Source organism: Takifugu rubripes, chromosome 21, assembly GCF_901000725.2.
Source record: "Takifugu rubripes chromosome 21, fTakRub1.2, whole genome shotgun sequence".
NCBI lineage: Eukaryota > Metazoa > Chordata > Actinopteri > Tetraodontiformes > Tetraodontidae > Takifugu > Takifugu rubripes.
In genome coordinates, this window is record NC_042305.1 from 9,582,661 (window position 1) to 9,598,297 (window position 15,637).

The following is a 15,637-nucleotide window of genomic DNA, read 5'->3' on the forward strand; positions in this document are numbered from 1 at the left end:
ATCGTTAAAACCCCCCCACCCCCAAAGCCCATATTTGTCCCTTCACACCCCCATATTACTGCATCCTTTATAGACTGTTCATTTGCCAACCTTCATCCCTAAAGCAATGCTGGTGTTAGAAGTAATCCCAATCTTAATTTAAATTTCTAACCCGAATTTATGGGCCATCTCAGTTAATTAGTTTATTCCCTGAAAATGTGTTGTTGTTTTTTTCCTCTGAGGGAGACATTAGAGCCATAAAAGGGCAGCGCAGATTAAGGGAAAGCTACAACTCCAGGAAAATTGTGGTGTATTTTGGTCACTTAATTATGTAAAAAGCATAATTTAGAACTAGAAGTTGGCAATGAAGTGAAACTAAAAGAATAACCCCGTTTGTTCTGTTAAACTTAAAACAGCTAACTTTACGTGTCAACATTAGCCTAACATTTTTAAATGTCGTGACTCAACAGTCAATTTTTATGATCAAATACTTTAATCACTTAAATTCTTCATAACACACAATGAAATCAAAATTTACTTCCAGTTATTCTTCCATATTATTTTTATAACTATGACAAACTCAGTAGTAGTGATAGCTGTGTTTTAATTTGCAAACGATGTGTTGTATGTAATTATCAATATTGTTTTTCAATTCTCTTTATTCCTAATTTGTCACATTTAATAGACATAATGTGCTGCGTTGAGCATTTTAGACAAAATCAAAAGTTTTTATACTATATGTGCTACATTGACCTGGATAATAAAAAGTCTTAATGAAGAAATTTTAAGAAAACAAAGGATTATTATTAGTCACGATTGGGATAGCAGGTCCAGGTTGTTATTAACTCTTGAGATATATTTTAATAGAATGAGTGAGAATGAGAATGTGATCTTTTCTCCTCACTTTAATATAAAAAGGCCATAGACTTAATGATTGTTCTTACATTAACTCTTTGTGTCATCGTGAGCTTTATCTCACAGATGTGTGCGTGAAGCACCAAAATATGGCGCTATCATTTTCAGCCAATCAGCTGCGAGCTTGTAACAGGTCGCAGCGAGCGTCACCACGTGGTGGGAGCGCGCACAGGAGATGAGACGGCATCGGGAGCGCGCTTATCTGTTTGGCTGGCAGATGCCTCCGGTGGCACAAACCGCTCATTATGTGGGACCCAGGACCCCGAGTGGACCATGAGCGACCCGCCGCGCGCAGCCCGTTTATTCCGGGGTAAAACCATCTCATGTGGACCGCATTAACCAGCCCTCCGTGCGCTGCAGAGGAGGCGGCGTTTGTTAGGATTCAGTCACAGCCGGAGTCGAGGCTGCTACTTTAGTCAGCAGAGAGGGGGGGGGGGCGGATCTGCACCGGTTTTTCTTCACTCATCAGGTCCAAATTGCGACAATCGCGGCTGAAATGTTAACAATGAGCCGGTCAGGTGAGCCCGACCCCGCCAGAACAGGGTGGGTTCATCCGGAGTGAAACCAGCGCGGTCTTATCTGTCGGTTCGTTCTACGCCGGACGGTGATGTCCACTTTCTGCCTGGACCTGCAGGCGTCTGCCGCGGTTTCAGCACCACTGGAGCTGGACAGCGACTGCATGGAGCCCCGGGACGGCGCCGCTGCTCAGGAGCCCGGCGGCGTCCAGGGTCACCAGCTGCGGCGCACCGGCTCCGGAGGCCTCGGCGTGGCCTTGGAGGAGGAGCTGGCGATGCTCACCGGCCAGCGGGATGACGAGGACGATCTGTCGGGTCTAGAGGCTCCCGCGGCGGCGCAAAACTCGGAGTTGCTGTCGCTCTTCCGACAAAAGGAAAAAGACTTGGTTTTAGCTGCTAAACTCGGCAAAGCGCTGCTGGAGAGAAACCAGGACTTGACAAAGCAATATGAGAAAATGCACAAAGATCTCAACGACAAATTAGAGGTGAGCACATATATTTCCTTCCGGTGCTCAGAATAATGCTGCCTGCCCTGATAAACATCTGGGGATTAACTTCATTATAAGCATCATGCTGTGGGTTTGCTGGGTGACTTGAATCAGATAAAATCTGTTACTCATCTCAACTACAGGAAGTAGACGGAGCTACTTTTTATTTGTCACACCATGTTTTTTTTGTTGTTGATGTAAAAATCCTTCACACGAACCCGCACGTGGTCTTAGAAAAACACACTAATCCCATGGAAGAGGGCCCAGTAGATCTACTCTACATCTGCCCCCTTTAAGCTGCATCACACCATCAACAGTTGTCATGTTTGATGTTGAGAGAGCTCCGGACGACGCCTCCTGTGGCTTCCTTTGATGTTGCTCTGGAGCTTTTTCATTACCCATTTTTCCTGGGTGAGTTTATTGTCCAAAGACATCTAAAAATAGTAGCCACGCAGATGTTAGCCGCATGTGTTGTGGTCTTCAACATAGCAACCCCTCCCAGTGATGCTGCAGCACATCTGTACAGTCTGTACCAACACTGAGCAACTGCACAAGCTTCCCGTTACCTCAAAGTCTCCGGAACCGGAAACAGTCTCGTTCAATAGTCTTCACAGCTATCAACACGGATGGTAAAAGAAAGGATGATAAAGACGTTTATTTTACCAGACTAGTAGCCAGTTTTAAACTGGACAGCAGATGCTCCATCTCTAATTAAATACTGAAGAAGCCTCTTGGTGAAGCATCTTTTAGAAACCACCAGGAATTCCAGCTGACCCATTTCAAGCTCAAATGAAGCGTGTACATAAAGTTACTATGTGAAAAATTAAGCACGATAGCTCAATAGGAAGTGCTTTCAGTGCACGTGTCCAGCCTCATTTTATGTTCTGTGCACGGGAGACATAAAAGAAGGTGTTAACGGTCTCGTTCACACGCAGCACCTGGAGCAGGAGAAGCACGAGCTGCGTCGGCGTCTTGAGAGTCGAGAGGGGGAGTGGGAAGGCCGTGTCGCCGAGCTGGAGACAGACGTCCAGCATCTGCAGGGCGAGCTGGAGCGCCACCAGGTCCAGCTGAGGGAGGCCGACAGGGACAAGACAAAGGCCATCAGCGAACTCTCTGAGCAGAACCACAGGCTGCTGGAGCAGCTCAGCAGGGTGAGGAGCTTCTGAGGAAAAAGTCTTTTGATCGGCTCGCATGCTCTGACTCCAGAGCACCTTTGTGTCACAGGACTGTATATATCCATCCTGCTCTGGCCCCGGGGGCCACTCAGACCAGCTGAGGTGATATAACATGCTCAGCCATGTGAGGGCCCATCATCCCTCTGAGGGGGATTCACCTCTGTCCGGCCCCGTGTCTCCAGCTCTCAATTCTGCCAACTCATCAATATAAAAGTGAAGCTTCTGGGCGTTCAATAATTTACCCAGATTGGACTGCACGCTTATGCAATGGCACTCTGCATATTGACAGGACAGTTCATGCTGTCATGGAAAAACCTCCCACATAAATGACGGGCAGACGCACGCAGCCGTCCGGACAAAAGGCAGCAGTAGTGGCAGGATGAGGGAGATGAGAGTGTTTGCAGCGTCATCTGATTAAGCTCCTCTAATCGGCTCAGTGCGACGCCTCCTTCTACTGCAGTGACACCACAACAACACTTTGCCTCTTCTGTGTGGTTTGTTTACTCAGAACAGGTTGTGGTGAACTTTCTGTACGCTCAGGTCCACAGGCCTGTGCTGCTGCTTCGATGGCCCCATCAGCACCGCTGTCAATGGCAACGCGCACACACGGGAGCGCTCCGTTCTCTGCAAACTGCTGCCAGACTCTGCGTGGGGGCGGGGGTTCACAGTTTAACCCCTTCAGAATGCTCCTCTATTAACTTAACCGACCCGTCTTGACACCATCACCACAACTCACCTGAGGCACTTTGCATAATTGGACTGCGTTTAATTTTATTGATGCGCAGATGTAGGAAATCTATGAAGATGCTTCTTGAAATTGGTCGGCGTTGCGTGGAGCAGCGCCTGCAGACCTGGTGACTCAGGAAAACTCATAAGATCTAATTGACTGCATCGATTGGGGTCTCATTCAGTGAACTGGCGAGGGGGGGACCTACTAGCGAACAGCAGTAATGAGGTCAGCCACGGCGCTCGCGTTCTCACCGCACCGTCCTTCTACTCTCCAAATAGTGGAAAACCGCGGCAGAATAAGGGCAACTGTTTACAGCTCGGGTTAAATAGACACAATATAAAAGCAACTCTGAGGAAATTGAAGGTAGTGACTCAAGTAATAATCACATTACATTTGAAATCACAATTACATTGCAACACTAAAGTCTTCAACCGGAACCGTCCAATTATGATCTGAAACGGTGAATTGGCCGGAAAAATCAGCAGGTCAGAGACTCAGTCCCACAATATCAGACACAGGGACATTAACATTGTATGCAACTGTATCCAAATATTTAATAACAATATTTATAATTTCAGAATTTTCAGTAATTGGGGTGATTTTAAATTTGGTACGCATACTACATTTTAATAATCACAACATCATTTTGAAGAAATTCAGAGATTATTCATCAATAGATGATCACATTTAGCAATTTTATTGATTTAGTTGAGATTAATTTGGAGTTGCTTGCCTGTACTAGCAGTAGCCCTTCATATGCAATATCATTTTCAGCAGTTTCAGAAAAGTTAAGAGCTAATCAGGAATAACACATCTGAACAAGAGTCTGAAAACACTGACATGACCTTGAGGGGGCAGGGCGCTCCACAGGAAGTGATGTCACTTCACAGGGAGCGACAGGGCCCTGGAGGGATTAGGCTATAATCTGTGCTAATAGCATTGCCATATGCATTTAGTCAGGAACAAAAACAACTGAAGCCCACACTTAATAGCAGGAGGTCACTTTTTTTAATACATGTAGGAATATCTTTTAAATTCTGGACGGTCATTATGTTGACATAAATGTGAGGACTTAATTCCTCACAGGGGGCGTGACCAAGCTTCCCTACACAGAACAATAAAATGATATTTTGATTATATTAATATCCTTGATAAAGGAGGGAATCGGTGGAGGTGTGTGCTGGTGTGCTTGAGTGAGATGAGACAATCCCTTCAGGTCTAATCTGATCAGAGTCCAGCAGCAGGAAGGGGATATTTGTCTAATTACATTACCACATATGTTCAGAGGAGACTCAGGATGAGCCGGCCCTTTTCGCTGACGTTTACTCGCTTCTACTACAAACATTATAGAAATGTGCTTGACATAAGATGGCAAAATGCATATTTAACCAATTGGACTCCTTACATTGTTCATAGCTACTCTCCTGTAGCCTGAGGACACTCGAGCACAAGCTATAAAAGCCGTCGTTTTGATGACATTTAAATGTTTAAATTGCCTCTTCAGCCATTTGCTGGCAAAAGAAATGATTTGGCGATGATGAGTGGTGTTATATGTTCTGAATGCTTCTGGTTTCCCACTTGGTGGATCAAACGGCGCTCTTCGATCCTCTGGGAAACATGAGCCTGTTTAAACTGCTTGTATTCTTGGCCATTCACTCCTTTTTATAATGGGTGAAACTTTAATGAATGACAAATCAGAGCACTTTCATCGTTACGCCCTTGACTCTCCCGTTTCACTCCTCGCTCGCTGGGCATCTATCCAGCACCCTGTGACTGCAGCACGACACGTCCACCTCCTGTCACGCCGGTGTAACTGGGGCTCCGACAGTCGTCTCCTTGCCAGCGTCACTGTGAGCGTTGTTACGCAATCTTCAGAGGGTGGGGTCTCGGCGGGTCTAGACGAGGCAGCGTCAAAGCGACTGGTAGAAATAGCAGAAGCCTTTACATTTAAAGCCACATGTCACGACTCCGCCAATCAGTCCCCGTTTCCTTGCAGTTGCTATGACAACCGCGGTGACATGCAAATTGAAACTCCATGTGTGGTTACCATGGGGATGTGCGCCACAGCATGGTACAAAGATGTGAAGCGCCACTAAAGCCCTTTGAGGCACCTGGCGTGTGTCCGTCAGCGGGCTGAATCAGCAGGACTGAAGGCAGCACTTCAGGAGCGCCACCCAGAGGAAATGTCAGTGGCCGTTTCCCACTTTTAAGCCCTACTTATCTGCCCTGGATGCAGTCGGCACGCTGCGATTCGCCCCCTGCTCTGCCCATAAGGCTTCATTTATCTGAGCAATATAAGCGCAGATTAAAGTGACTCTATGCGACTCAGACAGCACTGAACTCGGCCCGTGTTCGGTCAGTGGGTCATGTTGGCCACCCTGACCAGCTGACGCTCAGGCCGCCACATCTGCTTCCCTCCCAGAGAAAACCGAAGGCAACAGCTGAGAGGGAAGTTCACCCGGCGCATTTCCTGGAGAATCAAGCCATTTGTCTGGGTTTTTTTCTTTTTGTTTAGTTATGCCCAAGCAGAATGACAAATTCAAATATTTCAATACCGCAACTGTTTAACATTTAACTCTCTGCTATTCTGCCAATGAACAGACAATTGTTATTAATTTTCCACTTCTGTTGAGCTTTTAGGCTTTATTCTACAATCACGATGGTTCGGGATTTGATTTCTGGCCTTTCCATGTTGAAACGTACTTTCTGTCCGTATCTGGATTAGTTATCTTTCTTCATCCCTCTGTCCAAAATGCATGCCTGTGAGGTCAGCTGCCCCCAGGTATGAGTGTACATGTGAGGAACGCCACTGCTGCTGGCACCTGCACAACAAAAACAGACAATGATAACGGAGCAGGTGCTGCATTTATTGGCTTCAGCAGAACTACAAATGGTGCAGCCTTTAGACAAAGTTAGACAACCATGATCCAGGTTATCACACTGGTACATCAGCTCCTCACATCTGAGATCCGTCCTTAACCACTCAGCCAGTGTGTACTGCCACCTAGAGGGCAACTCAGAGTCAATTTTAATCTATGGATTTGTGGCCTGAGTCAGCCTGTCCAATGTGTTGTCTGAGAGCATCTGGTCACAAGATACCAGAAGATAAATGGCTAAAAATACCAGCAGTGGTTTAAGGACTCATCTTTATGTGTTCTTTGCATTTGCATTCAGGCTGCAGAGGTGGAGAGGCAGCTGTCCACTCAGGTCCATTCATTACGGGACGATTTCAGGGAGAAGAGTTTGTCAACAAGCCAACACATGACACGACTGGAGACGCTACAGGCTGAGGTGAGTGTCGTCTGGAACACTTTTCAGGTCAACGTCCCTTTATGCCGAGTTCAGAGAGCTGGTGGGTATTTCTGACACCAAGCAGAGGATGCACAGTCGAATCAATATAAAGCATATGTAAAGTCCTTTAAAAAGTAATATTTTAGTGGCGAGACATTCTTCAGTCAGACAAAATAGAAAATACCTCATTAAGAGACTCGCGTTCTTCTCTGGGTCACACTTTCTGCCTCTATTTAACCTCCCTTCTCCTCCTCTTATCCTCTTTCCCTCCCTGATGGAGCAGCAAGGGCTAGAAGTGAGTTACTGTTACTGTCCGTCAGCCGGGATGCATGCAGTATGTGCCGCCTCGACAAATGACAGAAACAAGGATTGCATTCGGATTTTCCCATTTGCGTCTCTTTTGTCCAATTCAACGCACTGATAGGGGAAGTTGCTGTTCTTATTCCAGTGCGTCACTGCTCTTGAATTTCCACCATGTACAATGAGTCATCATCTTACATTTACCTTTAAATCCTCGTTTGAAATTCCTTGCGGCAATCCCTGTTTCCAAATATAGAGCATGAAGAACGTGCTTGATTGCTAATGCATGAAAGGTGTTGTGATGTCTGGAGAGATCAAAGGAATCACGAGAACAGTGATTCAGATGTCCCTGCAGGTTCTCTTTGATGTTGGGCAGAAAACACCCAGACTGCAGTGCTTTGCGCTAAAACTGGAAGAAGAGGCACCCGAGCTATATTCGGTTGAGACGCTGCAAAACAGTTTCGGTGCTTTACGTGACGTGTGCTGATCTGGATTTTTATTTTTTCCCCCGTCGTGTGTTGAAAATGCTACAAACTAAGCACTGCGGACACTCATATTAGTGCAAACAGCTGCAGAAGTTCTGAGAAGTGGGTTACCAGATGTAGGTCAAAAGCAGGGGGGATAAAAATAACAAGAAGTAACGTTCGCTTGAATGGTGACGCTTCTCAGGAGGCCACAAACAACTCACCGAATCGTTGCCGGCAGCCTCCGTTTGAAGGCCGGTCTGGTAGGAAGCGCTGGTGAGCCATTACTATATCACCAACACATTCCTGGAGACAAGGGTGGCGAGTAATGCTGCACCAGTGCTAGGCAACACACATTCTTACAGCCAGTGGGAGTACTTTTAATCTTGCGTTAGAGCTCAGCTTGTCCCAGTATGAGGTAAACGACTGTAGCCTAATCAGGTGAGAGATCCGAGCAACAACTGGAAACAATCCCACCGTTTGTAGAGGTTTTCCCGATCGTTCCGCTTGTCCTAATCGTTGCGGCGTGACATTTTAGATCCAGATGTTGTCAGAGAGGAAGATGGAGCTGGAACGTCGAGTGCACGCTATGCTGGAGGAGAACGAGCTCCTGCAAAACACGGTGGACGACCTCAGAGAGAAGACGATGTTGTTGGAGAGGCAGTGTCACGAGAAGGACCTACAGGTACAGAAACGCTGAATTCATTACCCATCCCAAGTAAGAAACTGATGTGGGCAGTATAACACTATTTTCATTACAAGGTGAAATACCAAGTTTGACTATTGTCATCAATTATTATATGAGTTAGTTTAAGATAGTTAAAACTCGTACAAACTAAAACATCCAGGGTTAAAGAGTTGATGTACAAGTTTAATGACCTGCAGATATAGCTATTGAAAAGACATATGAAAGTTTTTTGGTTTTTTTTTAAATAGCAAGTTCTAAAGAAATGCTGGTGACCCGTGAGCGTGAATATGGATGTCTAGAATTGATTTACATTAATGAAAAGATAATGTGACTTTATATATATAGTTTCCGTACCACAATCAATCAGTAGCAGCGGATGTTTACGGCATTCCCTACCTTTAAATTGTCTTCTTTAGATCCAGAATTCTATTCCACGGCTCCAGTGACGCCTGATAACTAGCAGCGTGGTAGCTTCAGCTTCTGGTTCCGAGTCCACAAACCTGACATGCCCCCATCACAAGTGCCGAGACAGTAGCGACTAAGCGGCTGTAGTCCATAAATAATTAATCCGTACATCATGTTTGCTCCTTTAATCGGCAGACCAAGGGGGCCATAACGTTTTATCATGGGAGTGTTCAATAAGGCTGTAATTAGCTAACAGGTGCAGCCTTCACCCAATTAGCTAAACGTTTGTTAAAATAAGTGGGCGGGGCGACGTGATTGACATGATGCGTTCATGGACCATTGGAAAATAATTAGTGTTTTAATAATCCTGTTTTTAATCCAAATAAAATAAAATTGGAAGTCATTTATAATAATTTTTAATGTAAAGTTAATTTATTTAAGGTCTGTGTATAGGGAATTTTTTTTCTTAAAAATGCCTTCATGATAAGCGGCAGCAGAATGTATTTCCTGGGAACCCTCAACTGTCTGGTTAAAAGTCCTTTTGTCCTGTGTCCAGTTGCGGCAGAGCCAGCTGGAGCTCCAGGAGGTTCAGGTGTCCCACCGGCAGCTGACTGCCCGGCTGGAGGAGGTGACAGAGGAGCGCAGCCTCCACGGCCTCACCCCACACCCTTCCAGCCTTCTGTGTGAGATCGAGCAGAGCATGGAGCAGGAAGAGCAGGAACAGGAGAGGGAACAGGTACTGTGCTCGCGTCCCAGTGTGACCCAAGGTTTCACCGTCCTCATTTACGCACCGCTCTCTCGACAGCTACGTCTCCAGTTATGGGAGGCCTACTGTGAAGTCCGCTCGCTCTGTTCTCACCTGAGAGGAAATGATGTCACCGACTCCGCGCTGTCCACAGACTCCTCTATGGATGAGTCCTCGGAGACGTCCTCAGCCAAGGATGTGCCTACAGGGAGCATCCACACCAGCCTGCTAGAGCTACGGAGATTAACCCAGAACCTGCTGGATGGCAACGAGTCCACAGTATGGAACAGCTGAAACGAGGGGTTTACAGTCAGACCTGGACGACCAGTCCGGGTGTATTTAAAGACGCTGTCAGCGTGTTTTATTCAGGTGTGGTGTGTTGTGTATCCAAAGGGTTCGAGACGCAGCGACGAGGAGGCTCTGGAGGAGCAGGTGAGGAAGCTGGGAGAGGAGCTGAGGGACCTCAGAGAGATGTACGAGGCTGGGCAGGACAAGTCCCACTGCAGCGAAGAGGAGGTGCTGCGGCTCCACAATCAGGTACAGGTGGCAACCCGTGTGCACGCCAACAGACCATACACGTCAGATACAGCACTAACGCGTGATCGTCCTGGCGGGCGACCCACAGATAGCGCTGCTCTCTGTGGAGATGTGCTCTCTCCGGGAAGACAACGAGCGCATGAAGACGATGGCTGAAATCCGAGAACCCAGCGAGCAGCTCCAGAGCGCAATCAGAGACAGAGACGAGGCCATCGCCAAGTACGCATTTTGAAGTTATAGGATACAGGAGTTAGCATGAATCCTGGGTCATGTCTAGAGTCTACTTGGTGTAGAGGAGTTTGGAAGTTTGGACGAAGCAGGCTTTGCTTGTCCGTTGTTGACACGCCGCGTTTGTGCTCCCCGCAGGAAGAAAGCGGTGGAGATGGAGCTGGCCAAGTGTAAAATAGATATCATGTCTCTGAACAGCCAGCTCCTGGATGCCATCCAGCAGAAGCTCAACCTGTCACAGCAGCTGGAGGCGTGGCAGGTGGGTCAAAGGTCGCATGTAAACTGTCAGTTATTATTATCATTGTTATTATTATTACTATTCCCCCCCCCCTTCCCCCATTAATTCAGCCTGCTCAGCATAATCAAAAAAATAAATGAAACATCACATCTTAATGGTTAGTTAACCTCTGAGGGCGGGCGTGTGGTGGAGTGTGTTTCATGCACAACATTTAAGCTGCGGCTGTGTGTGCTTGCTCGTGGGTGTCGCCCGTCATTCGCCTTGACAAATAGCGCTGCAATAAAACAATTAACTCATCAAATATAGATGATTTTAATACTTACACAGATGACTTACTGATGGCATTTTGTCTGTACTGGAAAGATGGAGACTCCCGTGTGAGTGCAGACGTGTGTTTGTATGTTACGTGTGTGCGCCCTGTCCTCCCTCACCTGTAATTAGCACCTCTTCTCCTCTCTCCTGCCCACAGTTTGCCTCCTCAGGCCTCTTTACTGTTTGGCTCTTGTGGTTTCTGATCTAGTGGCCTTTTCTCAGCTTCCGTACCACCCTTTCTCCCCCGTGGTTCCCCCCCTCCTTCCCTGCCGTAGAGGTGAGCCAGAACTGAGCCATCTCACGATTCCATGCCATGCCGAGCCATTTCATGCCAGAGGAAACAAGTGCTCATTTAAGCCAAAACCATCAGCCACCACTGACAACAATCAAACCCATTACCCTACTTCTGTGCACCCACCTCCTCTCTCCATACACCTTTGACTTACCTGTTGTGAGATAATATCACAGGCACTTTATGTAACATCCATATTTAAAAAAAATACTAACGCTTTATGTATTAAGGTGCTAATAGCTCCCCTAGCGGCCATATCTGGTAATAGCAACAGACGCGCTGTTGTGTTGAATGAAATTACAGAAGCTGTTTATCTCATCATCATCTCATCTTGTGTTTGCAAGCTTAGCTTAGACACTGTGTGAGGTTGTTTAGTCATAAATGGACATTGGTGACTGGAATGGGGCAGCACAGATGGTAGGAAATGCAAATGCCAGACCAGGAATCAAACCTTTACTGTTTATCTTCAATCAATATTCAAAAACATGGAGGAGATGAAAAACATACTTTCCTTGATTCTTTTTTCCCCGACTTTCCAGCATTACCCTAATGTTCTGAGTGCTGTAAGTGCTTTTAAATCCATCGATTTCAAGGATTTGATTAGATTTTTAGGGGGCAAATCAAATGGGGGTTACAAAGAGCTTTGCAAATACTCCAAGGAGAAAAATCAAGAGAGGAAATAAAATGTGTGTCTGTGATAATTATCCAACAGGTATCCTGATCAGTATCACCCCGCCCCTGATCAGTATCACCCCGCCCCCCATGTCCCTCACCTGTCTGACCTTCCACCCTCTCATCGGCTTCTCGCCTCTCGTTTGCAGGACGACATGCACAGAGTAATCGACCAGCAGCTGATGGACAAGTACCAGGACGAGTGGCGCTCGGCCCCGTCCTCCCTGTCAGGCTCGTCCAAGCCCCACGGAGGTCAGACGTCCAGACGAGCCCACCGCGTCTCTGACAGGGACAAGAAACTTTTCTCTTTTTTCAAAAAGAACTGATCACCGTGGGGAGGTGTGTGTGAGAGAGAGAGAATGAGGGGGGAGTAACAACACAGCCAAAGAGGGTCAGTCGCGCACATACCCAGGTGGGGAGGGACATTTTGCACTTTTTACTCTAATCCCAGCTGAGGAGGGCTCGTCCCGGAGGTCTCCACAGAACAGGGTCATCAAGTTTACCTCCAGACAGGAAGGTTTCATAGTGCCTACGACGTCTCTCGCTCACTGCCAACTCTGAGACGGAACACTGTACGAGCTGTTCTGGGGGGGGGGGGGTCCCCGAGGCGGGACATCAGTCTTCATGGGACCTGTGAGGTTTATTCAAATCATGTTCATGACATCAGGGGAGTTATAGGGGAACTACCTCTATCTACCGACGATGAGGGGAAGCATTTCAGGGAGAGTTTCAATTCTAACTACCCCCCCCCACAAAAAAAGAAGAGCAGAGATTAATTTAATTCGACTGACTAAAATCATTTATAATCAATCCATAATTTCCGATGGTATTTACGCCTGTATGGTGTGTGTGGGATGGTCACCCCCCCACTTTAGAATATATTTATGACCCAACAGTATCCTCGCCACATCCATCATTTTCCTAGTTGACCAAATTTTTCCAGATGTTTACATCAGCGTGAGGAGGAGGAACCACTCTACCTCCACCCTCATGGCTTCAATACTTCACTGGCACTTTGATTTTCGCTGTGGGGCTTCCGTTGTCATGACGCGTTGGCGATTCCTGTCTGTTTTTTCCGTGCACATCTATGCAGGTGTCCTCTCGTCTTCTCAGCTGGTTGTTGCCGGGCCGGATCGACCCAAAGAAAGATTTTTTTAAGAATAACGGGGGTAAAAATCACCTAGGTTTAGACAAAAATGATATATTTCTATGAAAAAAGGGTAATTTTTTGAAGGGAAATCTTTTTTAGAGAGACGTTTACCTGTATGTTTGTTACTTTGGGCCATCTGAGTGAGCTGATGTCTGTGGACCCGCCGATACCTCTGAATATCAGAACAATTATTCAATGCTAAAATTCTCCAAACGCCTCGTGACTCTGTTATTAATGTGACAGATGTGACATACATTGGACACGTAGTTTTCCACTCACAAACCAAAAGTGCCATTTTAATGAGCAATCATTTTATTTATCAAAAGTTCCTCTCATGTTCTGATGAAGGTTTTGATTTCCCCACTAGAATCCGAATGTGTTCAGTTTATCCAAAATTATTGAAAACTGAGGGGGGAAAAAATCAGTATTTTACGATTAATGTCTAAATTTATATAGATACATAATGATAATAGCAGTATAGAGCAGCAATGAGGGGGGAAGCAATAATTCTGGACCTACTATAAAAATCTCAAATATATTAAGATATTCTACATTTATTTTAGAATTTTGAACATTATTTATGGAAATCCCATGGGAAAATGATTATGAAATTATTCTTTTCACGTCTTCTGGAATTGTAGCACTATTCTAAAAATTGTAAGAAAAAATGGGATTAAATAGAATTTATTTTCTAGGACTTCTTTCACCACGGATCATTTTAATACCGTAACTGAAAGATGAAGAATTTAGAGCCCCCCCCCGATCTAACTCCATATCACATATACATGCTTATAATTATATCAGAACACACACACACACACACACACGCACACACACGCGCACACACACACACACACACACACAGGTGCCATTCAGCGTTTGTTTCCTCTCACTCGGATGCTGTTTTTCTGGAATTTCGTGCTTTCGGTGGCTCATTGTGCTCGTGCGAGTGCTTCCATTCACCACTGACTAACGGCACTGTTTCAGTTTCAGAATGTTTCCGACTACTCAAAATATTTATCATGCAATTTTCTTAGCGTTTTGGGAATGTTTTTGTACAAATAAATGCTGGACAAGCTGCTCGTCTGCTCCGGATTGTTTGTGAAGACACGGCTGCTCTGTCTCCGCGTCCTGAGTCACACGTGTTTGACATTCTGCATCGTTACACAACAGCAGGATGTCGCACACAAATGATGCAGAAACAGTTGATCCCGAAGACAAACAAGCCAAAATGATCATTCTTCGTGCTATTGAGGGAATAAATCAGCAACTATAGTTTTAGCTTGTAAAATGTAACTATTGACAAAGTTGATCAACACATTTCACTAAAGCTGCTTCCCAACACAGCAGATTTATGACAAATAGATTCCCTCGACTATTTTACGCGGTTTTGGCACAAACTCTTCTTCCGCAGGAAGCGACCTTTCGGAAATCATCCGTGTCCACGACGATAGGAGACGATTTATGAGCAACGGTCAGAACGTTAAAACCATCCTCTGAACTCGTAAATCTAAATTCTCCCTCCTGTTTAAATCACACTCATCAAACATGTTCTGGAAAAAGGTTCCTGCTGCTATTTGAGGGTGAGGAAACACTTCCTCCCACTTTAGTCACAAAAAGACTGAAAAACGAGCTTGCCGTGCCAAATAATGAATCCATAAAATGTTTATTACTGGTTAAATTCATGAGGGGAAAAATGAATAGTACATTGTTGTTTTTTTCTATCTCCAGTGTACAGCAAACCACAGCTGACAGGTGTTTGGACCAGAGCGCACAGGCATGTCTGACACGTGCGCTCCTTCATGTGTGTGTCCTACGCTGAATATAAACACACAAATATATTTATATGTACATACACCTAATGAGTACAAATCATAAAGGGTGCGAGATCCGATACCCCCCCCCCCTCCAAAGGTCAGACGGGAATCCCAAACTGGCAGCTGGAGTCGGCAGCCTCCAGTTACTCTCCCAATTCAAAGCAAAGAAAGATAAAACACCAGTAAGAGTTGCTGCACGATGCTTCGGCTGCTGCGGCACCATCCTGAAACCACTGCAGTCCCACGCCAAAAAACACGCCGCACCAGAGACAAGCAGAGAAGAAGAAAAAGAAACATGATTCTGAGGGTTGGAACATGGCACCGGCTGGAACGATCGCCTTCAAACACACACATGCTGGAACAAAACAGCCCCTTTGTGGATTTGAAGCCGGTCTATGAGTCCACGAGCCTCCGCGTGGCTCCTCGAAGGACGCGAGTCCGCCGCTGATATGTGAGGAAACGGTGCCGAGCGAGGGAAGGAGGGCGGCCCCGAGGACTCGACTTCACCGTCGAGCAGAGGCCAGCGTGGCAACGGTCCAGTGAGATGTGCCTCTGAGACCACGATATCGTTATTGGCAGTATCGTCGTTTAAAAAAGTGGAGGAAGGGGTTAAAAAGCAAAGTGGGTGAGACTGCAGTGAAGAGTCTCGGGGATCGGGAGGGATTTGGAAATGCTTTGCCACGAATAATAATAATA

The 15,637-nt window shown here is 46.1% G+C and overlaps 1 protein-coding gene and 1 long non-coding RNA gene across 10 annotated transcripts; one reads left to right on the forward strand and one right to left on the reverse strand.

Moving 5' to 3' along the window:
* Nucleotides 1-1,057: 1,057 nt before the first annotated feature.
* bicdl1 (BICD family like cargo adaptor 1) lies at nucleotides 1,058-13,985 on the forward strand. Of its 6 annotated transcripts, none has more exons than XM_029828991.1 (12): nucleotides 1,058-1,894; nucleotides 2,833-3,048; nucleotides 6,977-7,093; nucleotides 7,377-7,388; nucleotides 8,396-8,542; nucleotides 9,507-9,686; nucleotides 9,768-9,974; nucleotides 10,089-10,232; nucleotides 10,321-10,451; nucleotides 10,599-10,719; nucleotides 11,219-11,287; nucleotides 12,124-13,985. In XM_029828991.1, the coding sequence occupies exons 1-12, from the start codon at nucleotides 1,502-1,504 to the stop codon at nucleotides 12,298-12,300; spliced, it is 1,914 nt and encodes a 637-aa protein (XP_029684851.1). In that variant the 5' UTR covers nucleotides 1,058-1,501; the 3' UTR covers nucleotides 12,301-13,985. The 6 variants fall into 6 exon arrangements, 5 of the variants coding, with proteins under 5 accessions (XP_029684851.1, XP_029684849.1, XP_029684850.1 ...); XM_029828989.1 differs by having other exon boundaries at nucleotides 1,059-1,894; nucleotides 9,756-9,974; XR_003886512.1 differs by having other exon boundaries at nucleotides 1,060-1,894; nucleotides 9,756-9,974; nucleotides 11,168-11,287; nucleotides 12,124-12,203.
* LOC115247462 (uncharacterized) lies at nucleotides 4,560-9,204 on the reverse strand. 4 transcript variants are annotated; one of them, XR_003886516.1, is made up of 4 exons: nucleotides 8,942-9,202; nucleotides 8,082-8,536; nucleotides 6,506-6,624; nucleotides 4,560-5,697 (listed from the first exon to the last, which is right to left on the reverse strand). It is a non-coding gene; the product is annotated as an uncharacterized lncRNA (long non-coding RNA). The 4 variants fall into 4 exon arrangements; XR_003886515.1 differs by having other exon boundaries at nucleotides 4,560-5,721; nucleotides 8,942-9,201; XR_003886514.1 differs by lacking the exons at nucleotides 4,560-5,697; nucleotides 6,506-6,624 and adding an exon at nucleotides 6,649-7,164 and having other exon boundaries at nucleotides 7,278-8,536; nucleotides 8,942-9,204.
* Nucleotides 13,986-15,637: the final 1,652 nt, after the last annotated feature.